The sequence below is a fragment of the Mytilus galloprovincialis genome, chromosome 7 (genome assembly GCF_965363235.1).
Source record: "Mytilus galloprovincialis chromosome 7, xbMytGall1.hap1.1, whole genome shotgun sequence".
NCBI lineage: Eukaryota > Metazoa > Mollusca > Bivalvia > Mytilida > Mytilidae > Mytilus > Mytilus galloprovincialis.
In genome coordinates, this window is record NC_134844.1 from 9,105,965 (window position 1) to 9,120,421 (window position 14,457).

At 32.6% G+C, this 14,457-nt stretch overlaps 1 protein-coding gene across 2 annotated transcripts in view; it reads right to left on the reverse strand.

The window, feature by feature from the left end:
• Positions 1-1,798: 1,798 nt before the first annotated feature.
• Positions 1,799-14,457, reverse strand: part of LOC143082263 (uncharacterized) — a 45,118-nt gene continuing 32,459 nt past the window's right edge. For both annotated transcript variants that reach the window (XM_076257862.1, XM_076257863.1), the window contains 6 exons: positions 13,886-14,058; positions 11,441-12,658; positions 8,862-8,942; positions 7,940-8,020; positions 6,667-7,150; positions 1,799-2,192 (listed from right to left, as the gene is read on the reverse strand). In XM_076257862.1, coding sequence (XP_076113977.1) covers positions 2,149-2,192; positions 6,667-7,150; positions 7,940-8,020; positions 8,862-8,942; positions 11,441-12,658; positions 13,886-14,058 — 2,081 coding nt within the window. In that variant the 3' untranslated portion in view covers positions 1,799-2,148. The remainder of the gene's footprint in view (positions 2,193-6,666; positions 7,151-7,939; positions 8,021-8,861; positions 8,943-11,440; positions 12,659-13,885; positions 14,059-14,457) is intronic.

The window sequence follows — 14,457 nt, forward strand, 5'->3', positions numbered from 1 at the left end:
ATTTATCTGTGTCTTTTCTGTCGCATTAATGTATACCTTTATCTCCTTTTATTCAAAACCATTATTTGCTTGGGTTTAGAAATATTTACATCTCTAGACCTCTCCCGTTCCACAGTATACCCTTGCTAAATGGGTGCGTTCGTTTGGCTTATTGGTTATAAAAATACGCAGCTTTGTCCGATCAAAATATAATAGTAATGTATATCAGATGCCTGGTGCAGTGAGAATTCCAAGCTATCTTAACCTTAAAAAAACATTAGAGGAAAAGATGATCTACACACGACTTGAATGATTGAAATGTGTAAACAACAAGAAAAGTCAGCTTAATATTTTTAAATAATTATAAGTCGCATGGCTGATTTTAACAACATTTTTGTGACTTTTGTTAGAACATTAGTAGATGAAAAAAGGATATAACAAAACCGATTACCAAGACAATATTAAAAAAATGAAACGCTCAAAATAAGTTGAATCTTTTTTATAAATTGTTGTCAACCTTTTTTTTTATCATTTTCCCCCCTTTTATGACAACTATTATACCAGTCTGAGATATAAATAAACTTCAAACAGCAAATGTTGTCACCTAGACGAGGGAGCTTCCATATATGAGTTATTGCTACTAAATGAAGATTGTTTTTCTGATGTAGTCCCTCCCCTGTTAGTTTTGCTGGAAATTATACAAGGTAACCCCTGATGTGTACTACGACAACGGTTTTTTTAATATTAAAAAAAAAGATTAAATGCAAAGAGAAAAATGATGAAAGAAATGCTAAGATTTACGCATAAAAATTCAAATGAAAATAAAAAATGAAATATATAAGAATTGGAAAACTGTTTGAGACTATAATCACCGAGGACAAATTATTATAAATCACTAAATGAAGCTGATTAATTTATTTCTCCTTTGTGTCCAGTAGCAAACATGTCATGCATATTCACGACTAGATTCAAAGTGGATCAATTTGAAGCAAATGTTCACAAATTTAGAGTGGCACTTTTTACAATAAGGCAGAGCGTTCGCTAGAGGTAAAACGTATGCCGTAATAGAATAGATTTGAACAATAATGATCGAACTCGTAAGTTATAAAGCCCCCCTTCCTTTTTTTTTCTCAACGATAGACGAATGTCATATACAAAACGTCATGAATTTACAAACAATAACGGCCACTATAAGTAAATGAGATATGGACTTTTTTATAAATTAATTCCTATTGCAGCCAACATTACAGGTTATTTATTTCCACAAAATACCGCCTGATTATTGATCGAAGATATTTAAGCAACCAAAAGCACTTTGAATCAAACAAATTCTTGAAATGGTAAATTAAGGTATTTTGCTGGGTGTTTTTCCCAATCCTATTTCGGGCCCCCTGATTTTAAGAGGGCGTATCTAATTAGTCATGCCCGATTAACTTTTATTGAATTGAACTTCAACTTAAAGACCTACATCGGGTAAGTAAGTTCGACGTACAATAAGTAGACAATAGAAATCCTTTGTGAAATAAGATCGTCCCAGGTATCTTAGAAAATAAATTTGCGTTGAATAACAATGAAAAATGCACGAGCAGGTTTGTAATAGTTATCAAAGGTACCAGGTTTATATCTTTTTACGCCAGACTCGCGTTTCGTCTACACGAGACTCATCGGTGACGCTCAGATCAAAATAGTTAGAAAAGCCAAACAAAGTTGAGGAGCATTAATGAACCAAAATTCAAAAAAGCTGTGCAAAACACTGATAAGGTTATCTATGTCTGGGATAAGAAAATCCTTAGTATTTCCAAAAAAAATAACGCATTACTTTTGTATATAACACAACAATCGTTATTATACAGATACATGTAATCATAAAATCGACATTACACATGTTACAGTTCTTGACATATGTTATGTTAAAACTGGTAAAATAATACTGATATAAGTACTGACGAATTCCAATATTCATGAAATGTACACTTTAAAACTGATCCCGTTTTTTTGTATTTCCATATTCTTATAACTATAAAAAAATTCCGTTTGAACCAAGTTTCATCTGCAGCATTATGCAAGTCACCTTTTGGTTTTCTGCAAAAATGTAAAATGACTGTTTTCGTCACCACAAAGCATAAATAACCGTTTATTAGAATGATGTTGTTGTATTCACTATTCTGTTTAAACATTCATCTGGTGTTCAATTTCAACTGCAATAGTCAAATCTGGAATAAAATAAATCACCATATCACAGATTAAATACATAAAACTTTTATCGTTTATTTGAAAAATTAACATTTACAGAATTACATTGTTTACAGAACAAAACGTTGTACATATCATCCTTGTCGGGATACTGTCATAGCATAGTTTTAAAAGAAATTTCCTTTTTAAGAGGCGGCTGATACTACAGGAAGACTCAATAATAATTCGACGATACCCACACTTTGCTTACAAGTTCTATGAGTTCAGCCATCCTGAAGTTAATTCTAGAAAAGCTAATTAGAATATTTATTTTGTTTTATATTTGATCCCCTTCAAATGATTTCTGCCAGGTAGAACTTTCACTACCAGGATACTACAAATTGAATAGACTTTCATAGAAGATATTAATGTTCGATGTTCGCTCCTCTTGACTTTAAATTTGATACTGGAGATAATTATTTCTCGTCAAATTTTCAGTGACTTATATCTCGACAACAAGAACATGGACACCTATTTTTTTCTGCTTTTGAATATTCTTTGTTTATATTCTATTTATTTATATAAAGCGTGTTATTTTGAAACAGATAAGCCGACATACTTGACATCCCTTTGAACACCATCCGGTTGTTTTCTCAATAACGACGTAAAGATCAACGTTGAAAACTGATATGAATTAACCAATAAAATGCAACCGACCATTAAGACTATGAAAATTTGCAACTATAATAGAAAAACAAAGGATATGGGGTTACCAATAAATGACACAAAATCATTAAATGCACAATACAAAAGCTAAGGAACAGCGATTTTATTGCAGTTCTTCATCTCAAAGTCACAGCGGGGCTTTCAATAAAGGCAACAGTAGTATACCGCTAGTCAAAACTCGTAAATCTATGGACAAAAAACAAAATCAGGGTAACAAACTTAAACTGCTTTTCACACGGAGCAAAAAAAAAAACTATGACCTCACTGCAAGTTTGAGACGGCCCCTTGCACCGGCTTGAGCAGTTTTTGAATTGCAAAAATGATTTGGATAGACTTTGTAAAATGTAACATCATGTTTACATGTTTACTTATATAATATTGGAATAAAGATTGTGAATTTTTTCGTACGAACTAACCTAGTGTCGCAAACACTATTTTTCTATGTGCAAAGGGATAGTAAGCTAAATGTGTGGTCATCTTTTAAACGTCTGACTGAAGACTATCATTCTTCGAGTCGAATTAGATTGTATACTGTTCGTTAAATCTATTAAAATGTTAATGAGATTTGATACAAAATAAGTTTGTTGGTGGAAATGAGCTATATGCGACTCGTTTTACCAAAACAAAATACGACTTCTAATTTGATTTGTTTTAAGGGTCTCCTTAAATATGTTTTTTGACATCAACTTAACTAATCATACTAATAATGCTCAGAATCAAAATAAAATCACGTTTAAATTTAGTCATACTGCTTTCAAAAACAAATTAAAAAACTAGCTTATGCCAGCAGAAAACTAAAATAAATCGTTCAGATGAACCAAATCGCGTGTTTGAGACAGATGCTTTTAGACGGAGAGATAAAATATAGTGAATAAATCTACAATCTCAGATTTGTATTTTTAACTCTGATAACAAACAAATGATAACACCGAATTGACTTTGAAATATACGGCTGTAAAAAGTGTTACAAATTAACAGTTAATGAATGTTCGTCATCTATTTTTCTAGGAATGTATCCATTTGGCCTTCTTATCATTGAAACAGCATCGAAAATCATTCCTTTATCCTTGGTTCATTTATTGCTTAGTTGCGTTTTTCGCGGTCCGCGTTCCTTATATAAATAGTTGGTAGCTTCTCAGTTTAAGTTTTTTTCCCACCGAAGACAGCAGACTTAACAGATCGGAAATGTTTGCAAGTTAATAGTTTAAAGGAAACATCAGAAGTCTTTTAACAAAGTTAAGTGTTTGAGACAGTTCGGCACAAATTGTCAAAACAGGGCTGGTGCTTAGGTATGAGTTTCACATCTCACACTAGTAACTATTTGCAGTGAGTGTTTAATGATTAACCATGCCTAAGGGCTACCTTGTTGCTCTGACACTTATAGACATATTTTTCAACAAGGTTTTATACGAAAGATTACATAGTTAAACGATGCTTGCTTGTCATGTTTTGAGATTTTTGTCAGATATTCGGAATCCTTTAGTTTTATCCATTTGAATGCCTTAAAAAAATGCCTATTGACCCCCATTTTTATGTCACCCCTTTGTTATTATTGCACCCTCAACGGAGTTGGGGTGACATATTGTTATTCTACGTTTCTTTTTTTCTTCTTATTTTTTCTTATTCTTCCACACATTTTGTAAGTCGTGTTTCTCAGAATTTAATTGACCAATGTTGATGGAACTTTACTATTATAAGGACCCCAATGTAAAGCTGTGCACCTTGGTATGGAATGGTTCAAGATGGCCGCCGTTTCCAAATGGAAAGAAATTTCAAAATGCTCCAAACTTATTGAAATTTCACAAAAATGTTAATCAGCATGTGCAGATGCAGTCTTTGACTTTGGAATTTTCATAATGACTGCTTTTACCCAGGCAATCGGGGAACGGTGCCATCCGTTATTGCTAGCAATTACAAATCTAGTTCTACGAATTATTCTTCCACACTTTTTTACCAGCCGAGTTCTCGGAGATGCCTTGACATACATTGATAAAACTGCACCATAATGACTCCGTGTGCAGATGTGCACCTTGTGTTTGGAATTTCCAAAATGGCCGCCGTAACCATGGAAACGGCAACAAATGTGAAAAACCGAAAAATGGTCCAAATTGAATGAAACTTTCAGACATTATAACTCATCGTTCGAAAGCGTGCCATCCATCTTAAGAAATTTCAAATTGGCTATCGTTGCCATGAAAACAGTCCAAACGTAAACCCTTCATTATTAATTCATAATTTATCAACCGTTACAGATACTACCCCCAAACCTTCACCTGCGTAACAATAGTATAAACTGTAAAATTTATTGCCGTTGAAATTTTTAAGATTGCTGCTGTTACCATGGAGATAAGACTAAAAGTGCAATATTGACCCATATCGAAAAAAAAACACGTCAAAGTGACATTTTTTTACAAATTATAAGCTCATTTCCGGTAAAATGCTATTGAAATGTCATCTGTTTTTGAAATTTTTAAAATGGCCGACGCTGCCATGGAAAAAAAAAACCAAAAACAAACTATAAGCACCTCGCAAATTTGAGGTAAAATTCTGTAATCAAAAATATGTGCATACGATCAAATATCAATCTGTACTGCAAAACATCCTCTAAAATATGCTAGAAGAAAACGAATATATAATTTAACGTGCTTCTATTCTATTAAAAAATCGTGCTTTGAAGAAAAAATCGCCACTGAGAGAAAGAGAAACACGAAGAGTACACATAAGTGACATGTCTGCACTTGCATAAAATTACACGTCCGTTAATCGAACACCTGCTAAAATATTCACATTAGCTGTGTAATTAGATTGTACAAGATAAGATAAATGTATCGTGTGATACGCGAGCTATTGAAGAACAAAATGAACAGTTAGTATGCCGCTCCGTCAATATATATACACATGTTGTCTGTTCCAAGGTCTCCTCTAAAAAGACTAGTCTACGATAATATACTTGAGTATCACGTGACGCCACCTTCTTCTTCGCGCGTGTGTCTAATTTAAGATTCAAAAGAGTTCCCCAACTATATATATACATCAATCTAATTCTACGAGAAGAGAAAAGGGGGGATCAAAGGCATGTATTATGGACGTATCATTTGACTTCGGTACACTCAAAATGATTGCTACTACAGTGACAATGTCTAGTACGGGGTTATATCCTCCGCTGTGCTTGCAATAGAAAATCTAGTTCTTTTTCTTAATATTTTATATGTATAATTATAAGCCAACTGTAAAAGTGTAAAATGTTTGTTATTTTTAAATAGTTTTTGTCAATGATATAGCTATGAAAATTCAAGAGAGAACATTTTCCCGCCAAAATTTCAATGCTTATCTCTCGAAAACAAGCACATTGGCCTCTGTTTTATTTTTGCTCTTTTAGATCCTTTATCAATCATCTATCAATATATACTAGTGGTATGAAAAGCTTGTTATTTAGAAACTGAGTAGCGAACTTCCTTAAATTTGTTTCATGCATTAGATTTCTGATTAGTTCCACACATTTAGGTTTCAGCCTATATCTCCTAACATTTGGTTTTAACAGGTATCAGACTGAAACAGTTTTTAATTTACAAGGTTGGGGTTAGGTTGGTAGCTGTTAAAATTCTTTTGCTGTAGTATTTGTTTTATATGTGGTAGTAGTGTAAAGTGTTGGACTTTTTCATTGCTGTTTAATTACAAGGAAACTGGTACGAACCAAAGGAAAGAAGTACTTAAACGCCCCCATCCGGTTACATGTTAACGTTAGAGAAGGTAAAAAAAAAAAAACTAAACTGGTATAGTCATATTTACCTGATCTGATTTCATTTTTAATTGATTTAACTTCCTCCTCAGAGATAGTTTTAGACAAAACTACTTTTAACTGATTTGTATACAGGTTTGCTGGTTTGATATGTTTATCAAACCGGTCTAAGAGACCAACAATGATAGTTTGTAACTCAATGAATCGTGTATCATCGAGTTCAAATGTCTTTAAGTGTTGTAGCTCATTCCTTGTTAGCCGAATGCGCTCAATATCGTCTCCAATAGCTTTGTCTGTAACCTGAATATCTTGCCAATTCCCTCCCCAGGGTCCTGGTGGACATCGCCTGTGACTGGAGTTGCTAGGAATGCGTTTATTGAGTTTCCTGTGTTCACTGTATAAGAACGTTATATCACAGTTACTCCTAGGAGGAACGTTCAGTTTATCTTGTTTTAATAAATCATATAAAACGTCAGCAAGAATATTCATCGCAATCATTCCCATCTTTGCAAAGTTTAACTCCTCATTGGTGAACTAAAAAGATATATAAACAAAATGTAATTATAATATGTTACAGGTAACCCCAATGCCCGGAGGCTTTATTAAAGAAATTCCATGAACTGGTATGAGTTCTATGTCTTTCATCAGTAAATTTCTTAAATTTTAATAGATTTGTTGTATTTATATACACATACAAGAATATTAAATAAGAATTGAGTGTATTTAATGATTTATAATAGTCACGATGAGAAGTAATTATTTTTCAATGCATAACTATAACGTTACGATAATCGCAACATTTATTTTCTCAAAACAAATCTAAAAGAAGAATAAGGTTTTGCTAGCTATAAAACACAGTTTAATCCACTACTAACTTAATTAGTTTCTCTAGTTGATTGAGAGCGTTTGATATGGACAATTTTAAGGATTTCCCCTTTATCAATTTGCATTGCAGTTCAGTGGTTTTGTTGTACCTTTTGTTCTATTGGATTCATTACTGATTGAATATAACAAAGGCTTCTTGTCATGTTTTATATAATTGGGTCTCTTTGTTTCTCACTAGTATAACTTTACGATGTTTGAATCTGCCGTAAACCAAAAACTGATATGATGGATTTGAGAAGGTTTTGACAAAAGATGAAACAATTGTCAGATCGGGATAAAAAGGTGACAAATAATGGCATTCTATTTGTGTGAGTCGTCTGTATTCTCCCACTCAAAATGTTCTCATGTGTTTTCCTTATCTTTTTTTAAATTTTAATTCTGATGAGCAAATTCGCTTTGTCTGATTGTGTTTGACTGTAAGGAATGATCATTACATACCCTGTTTGTGTTGCCAGTTCTAGTTGTGTCCTCGGATAAGTTTGAAGTTACTGCCATGCCACCATGGACAAGAACACACACCTGCGTTACCAAATTAGGCCATTAAATTATACTATATAGCTAGAAATTGAAACAATGTTGGTTTCCCCACAATGTGAAGAGGCAGTGGGATCACGTGAGATGAATCCCCGGAAAGCATCAGAATGGCCTTTGAGGCTTTGACCCTGAATTTTTTATTTTTTTTTCATCTTGAATATATTCATTCCTCTTACGTTATTTTGGGATTAATTATAACAAAATAACAAGGCAAGTTCAAATCTCCAAATTTCTTTTTTGAGAATTGTTAGTAACAAATATTGTATTGCACTGAAAGAACTAAATCATTATTTATTTCCACCAAGCAGAATGAGACGTTTTCATCCGTACAGGAATATGACGGTTATATCCATTCGTTTGATATGTTTTAACTTTAAATATTGCCATTTGATCACGGACTTTCCGTTTTGGATTTTCCGCGGAGTTTAGTATTTTTGTGAATTTACTTAGTTCAGTGCTCTTTGATTTTTTTTTATCAAGCTCGACTCTCTTATTTTCCGTGTTGCAGATTTTGAGGCTTCATTTGCAAGTTTTAGGATCAATCAAAACTGTTTAAGACCGGACACTTTATATGCAAATGAATTCTTATAATGGGTGAATAAATTTGAATAAAATCTATCACGTATAAAACTTACATCGGAATACCAAAATATAAATGTAGAAATATGAATAGTATTCGATTCAGTAAATTTTGGTTAATATCATTCGTACCTATTTGTATGTTATCTAAATGCTGGTTTGTAATATAAAATCTTTGATATAGTTTTGCTGTAAATTCTTGCCAGCTATATATAAATTAATATTTTCAACGTAAGTTTGTTAATACCTTTGTGGCAATAGTTTTGTGTTGACTGATGCTTCGTGTGTCTGGTTTCGCTCCTTGATTAGATTCAATACTTTTGGACAGCTGCAATAATTTACATAATAGTATCACTTTGATAGAATGGAATGTCCAGTGTTTTTCTAGATTCATTCATAATGAGCATGCATTAAAATATACATGTGGTTAATTGCATTATTAAACATGCATCAACACGTTCAAGTGGGGTTTCCATGTTCACGTATATTCAACATGTGAATATAAGACTTAGTGCAAATTGCTATTCTACAATGGGATGTCTTATCATATTACCATTCCAAAGAATATCGCTATGCTGGGTTCGTTTACTATAGATATGGATTAAACGTTTCTCACGACTATTTTTGTATATTGGTGTTGACGAGTGTTGTGTGAAATTTCGTGAGCCAAGAAGGTAAAATTGGTAATGGAAAAGGAGAATATGTCAAAGAGACAACAACCTCACTAAAGTACAGACAACAGCCAAATGCCATCAACGCAGCTAGAAAAAATCCCGCAACCGGATGTACTCAATCGGCCCCTAAATAAAATTATGCACTACTTCGGTGAATAGACGTCAAACTAAACTCCAAAACATGTAAATGAACTAAAATATAAAAAAAACCTACAAGACTAACAAATGCCAGAGGCTACTAACTTAGGACAGATTAAACAAGAATGTGTATATAATACACGGATGCCCCACCCGCACTATCATTTTATATGTTCTGTGGACCTTGAAATGGTGATCTAAAATATAATTTGGCATTTCAAATAGAAAGATCGTATCATGAGAAAGATGTGTACTAAGTTTCAAGTTGATTGGACTTCAACTTCATCAAAAACTACCTTAACCAAAACTTTTAACCTGAAGCGGGACAGACGGACGGACGAACAGACCAGAAAACATAATGCCCCTCTACTATCGTAGGTGGGGCATACATATCGTAGGTTGGGCATAAAAATGTGGCGGACCTAAACATGTTTTGTGAGACTTCCAGCCTCCCCCTATATCTCTAGTCAATGTAGAATAAATTGTGTATTACTGAATTCAAGGACAGTTCGAAATTCTGAAGCGTATGACAAATAACAGATTTTTGTCTAAAATCGGTTAATGTTTTGCTACTTCAGTTTATACTGTTGAGTTGTTTTTCGGGGTACTGGTTAATGTGTTGATTGTGTGAATTTTTTTATTATTAATATTACTATGCGGGCTTCAAACGATTTTAAATCGAAAATAAATGCTGTAAGGTGAGTTTGTCTGTCTTTTAAAGTACAAACAATGTACAAAATTAATTGCAGGATAAAGACAATAACTGTTTAGTGTCTTAAATACTAGCTGTATTTGTACTCCGATCGAAAATAGAGTAATAGCTTTATCAAGCTCGTTTAAAGCATAATCTTCAATCCTCGTATCAATACAGCTAATATTTGAAGATACTGAACAGTTATTGCCTATGTATTCGGTGGGGTCCATAATTCTTCTAAATGCAAATTATAATTTCAATTTCTAATATTTTCTTGGGAGTCTTATTTAAACTTCGTTATAGCAGTACGTATAATTAAAAGTAATAAAGATGTTACTTTTAAAACAAAAAATTTGATAATGAAAGAACATGTCTTAAAAACATTTTAATGAAGAGGGTAATAATATTCTGCCTTACTCATCGGACGTGGTAGTGTATTTATACATCCTACAACGTATAGTCTTCTATGTTTATTATAGTACATTTATATGTTTCGGAATCTAGTGTGACGTCCATTTTCACGAGTACACATTTTTGTTAAGGAGTCATCTGAAGCCCACCTCTGAGTGCAGGATTTTCTCACTATATTGAAGACCTGTTGGTAGCATTGGGTTGTTTCTGCTCTTTGAATGGATTGTTCTCTCATTGGCACATTCCACATTCTTTATCTTAATAAGTACAGATTTGAGAGCACTCGCAGTTACTGATATATAGTTCTATGTCAAAAACAACTAATGCACAATAATGTATCTAAAGACTAAAATATCAATCACTTTACACCCAGCGTCCAATGGAAATAGTGTAAAGACGTCATTAGCAGTCAGAGACAAACTTGAACTTGTGCATTGTCAACATGTACGTGTCGACAGATTGTACACCCGCGAATCTTAATATGTGTTTAAAAATAATATTTAGTGTGATTTTGATTTACTGATAACAAAATTTATGCCAGTAAAGACAATATTCAGAGATATAATTACAGTGTTAATGTCGTTAGTTTATGCCGTTTAAGTTAGCTTTAAAAAATAATTATTAAACAAAAAAAAAACCTATCAATAACGCGAAAAAGCCATTCTCTCGTTTGTAAAGATGTTGAACTATGACTAAGGGATAAAGTCCATTCAAGACAGAAAATCTGACAATATGCCATCTGAAAACATTATATTGATAATGCATTATTTTTTAATATTAGTTTATACTTTAAGATGTAATTGAAACAAAATGCTGCTCTTACCTCCATTGACGTTTGCTATACAGTAAAACAACACAAACAAGCACATTTTCTATGTAATAGCGACATAAACAACTTACGCAACGTGCTTCATTTTGAAGATCTGACCATTCATCCTTAAACTTGTGTGTTGCCTTACATGTCGCACAGTAATACTTAGAAACCGGCTCCAAAGTAAACTCATGTAATCCTCTAACAGACTCTGGTTTTGTAAGGCCGCACTCCCACATTTTGTCGAAGTTCACATTTGACATTTTGAATCTAGTACTTATAATTTTGATAATTTCATCCGTCACAAAGTCGGCGATATATTTGTATAAACCTCTTTTGATTTTGTTTTCTAATTCCAAAATCTGTATCTGAATGAAATTCGGATATGTCATTACAAGCAACTTTCTTAACTTTGCTGTCTTCTGCAATTCATAGACGGCTGTGTCTTTAAATAGAGCAATGTGTCGTTTATTCTTGTCAGTGTCATACACTTCTGCAAATTCATACTGACGACTCAGTGACGCAATCAAGTGATTGATTAAATTTGGTGGCAGAAATCTGAACTTGAAACATAACCATGTGGATTTTTTCCAAATGTCGGCTGTCAAATTCAACATTTCATTAATATCGCCTTCAGGTTTTGAATGAATCATGCAAGGAACGTAGTAGCTAGGTTCTTCTGTACCGTCCTTGTATGCAGGTATAATAATATCAAACTTTTTCATGATATTCAGGATATCACTTTTATGTTCATGATGTTCATACAAAATGTTTTGTTTATTACTAAAAATGTCTTCTATAACCTCACTATGTAAAATTCCTTTCTCATTCAAATCGTCCAATTTGTTTTTCATTTTATGTCTATTTGATTGAAATTTTGAAGGTGTCACTATACATTTAAACGCATCAGACAGCCATTGTGTATCTAAAACTATGAAATCTGGAAGATCCTCAAAATAAACTAAAGCTCTGATTTCATGATGAAATTTCAAATACAACATCAATTCTTCATCATTTAATGGCATTGGTGTTTCAGTAGTGATGCGTTTAAGATCCCGAAAGGAAATTATAGGAATCTGTAACACCTTCTTTTTGTCTTGAAGACGTTTTTCTAGCTGAATGAATTTTAAAGGATAGTCCTTATTCCATGATCTCGTTGTTCTAGCTAGGTTTAAAATATCCTGTCTTATTCGCCGGAAAACCGTTTCATCGTCCTGGGTATTTGAAATGAAGTATTCCTTTCGTATATGTCTGCATGCATCATCGGAAACATTTTTGACATAATTATTGATCTGCCTATTACACGCATCTGTAATCTACAAAATCAAATATTAAAGATACATCAATCATTTGTACTTCGGAACTGACATGATTTATAACAAACCTTTCTAAAATAGTCCGTTTCTGAGTTTTGAAATTATAAAGAAACTAAGGTTTCAACTCTCTCAGGCAAAGTTTAATTTGGCTTTTTGTTTTATGTATTTTTGTCATATAGCTCTTCAACTGTTTTGGTACTTATATATCTGTCGGATTTCAAATATATGCCTTAAAGTACCTGATGAGGGTAAATCCAGAAAAACCGGTTTGGACGCATGAAATTAAATGTGTTGTGTTCAATTTTTTGTAACGTGTTTTTTTTCAGTATTTTTGTAGTTAATCATTCAAAGGACAACATTGCTATAGTGTTGAATGATGGCGAACAATTATGGTCTTGGCGATTGATTATTCAGCATATTTTCTATATTGAAATCTGCAATTCAATATGCTGAAGACATTTAATGCAAATTTTCGAAATTTTATCATTCTTTTTAAAGAGCGAAAAATCGTCTGTAATGGCTAGTTTGCGTATAGATAATACGACTGGTACATTTACATTCACTTGTTACTTTAAATGTGTAATCCAGAAGTAGCGATGTATCTCCATCATTTTTAGGTCAAAACATAGAATCCATTTTTTTTTCTTAATCAGTGTTTTTAATATGGCATAAGAAGCGGGAAACCATGTTGGAGTCATACGCCAAATGGTTTTAGTTCCTATGTTTTAATGCTATTGCTAAATGTAAGCAAACCAAGTGTATCAATGTCCTGCATTTCTAGATCATTGACATTAAAACACTTAAAACAGGTATGATATTTAAAATAGTTCTCAAGGCTATTTATATATGTAAGACAGTTGAACCACGTAAAGGACAAGACAAAATATGTTAAGTTATATGGTATTAGCCAGCACAATATAAGTTAGGAAGATGCCAATCAAAATGCAAATCAACTGTTTGACATGCATACAGCTGAATAAGGAATAGACGAAATATACTTGTAACAATATCACAACGCTTTTTTTCAACCGTGTGGTTTTAAACAATGGCCATATACGTTTCACTTCTACTTCAAAATCGAACAATTATTTCCTTTACGAATAAGTGTGATTTCGTTTTGCTTTTAAAACTATAGCGGAGATTAAACAATATTTCGCAGGTACCAATTTTGATTCAAATCTCTATTACTTGACAACAATAATCCTATATATTCTTAAAAATATTTACATTTTCTCCCTTAGAGGGCTCAATTTTGTCTTTATGAGAACAAACAAGAACAACTGGTGGATCAAGCATATATGTGTTTACTCCCATACTTTCAGTTATACTTTCATGTTCATTTTTCCGCTTTTCGAGTGTACAGTAGCAATGTATTGAGTTCATCCACAATTGAAACATATCTAAAAAAAATAACGACTATTTAATATCAGCGTTTTCATTATTTTTGCATTAGTATATCCAACAACCGTTTTATATTAACCATAATTAATTTGAATTGAGTCCATAACATGATAAATGTTAATCCATAATGCAACTCAACCAATTTTCACATTTTCACAGATCTGATATTGTTTAAAGCAATTTATAGAGCAGCTTTGTTAAAACAATTATAAGTTTACCTCAAAAACTTAAATTTAAATAGTAGTTGTACCAAAAAGGGTCCAATTTTGAATGTTGAAAATTAGATAATCACTGTTGAACGAATTAATGGGATCACTTCCAGGAGGAAGTGTAAATAACAACAGCGCTTTTACGGAATTAAAAAAAAATACATTGTTTTTTATTTATAAAGTTGTGTA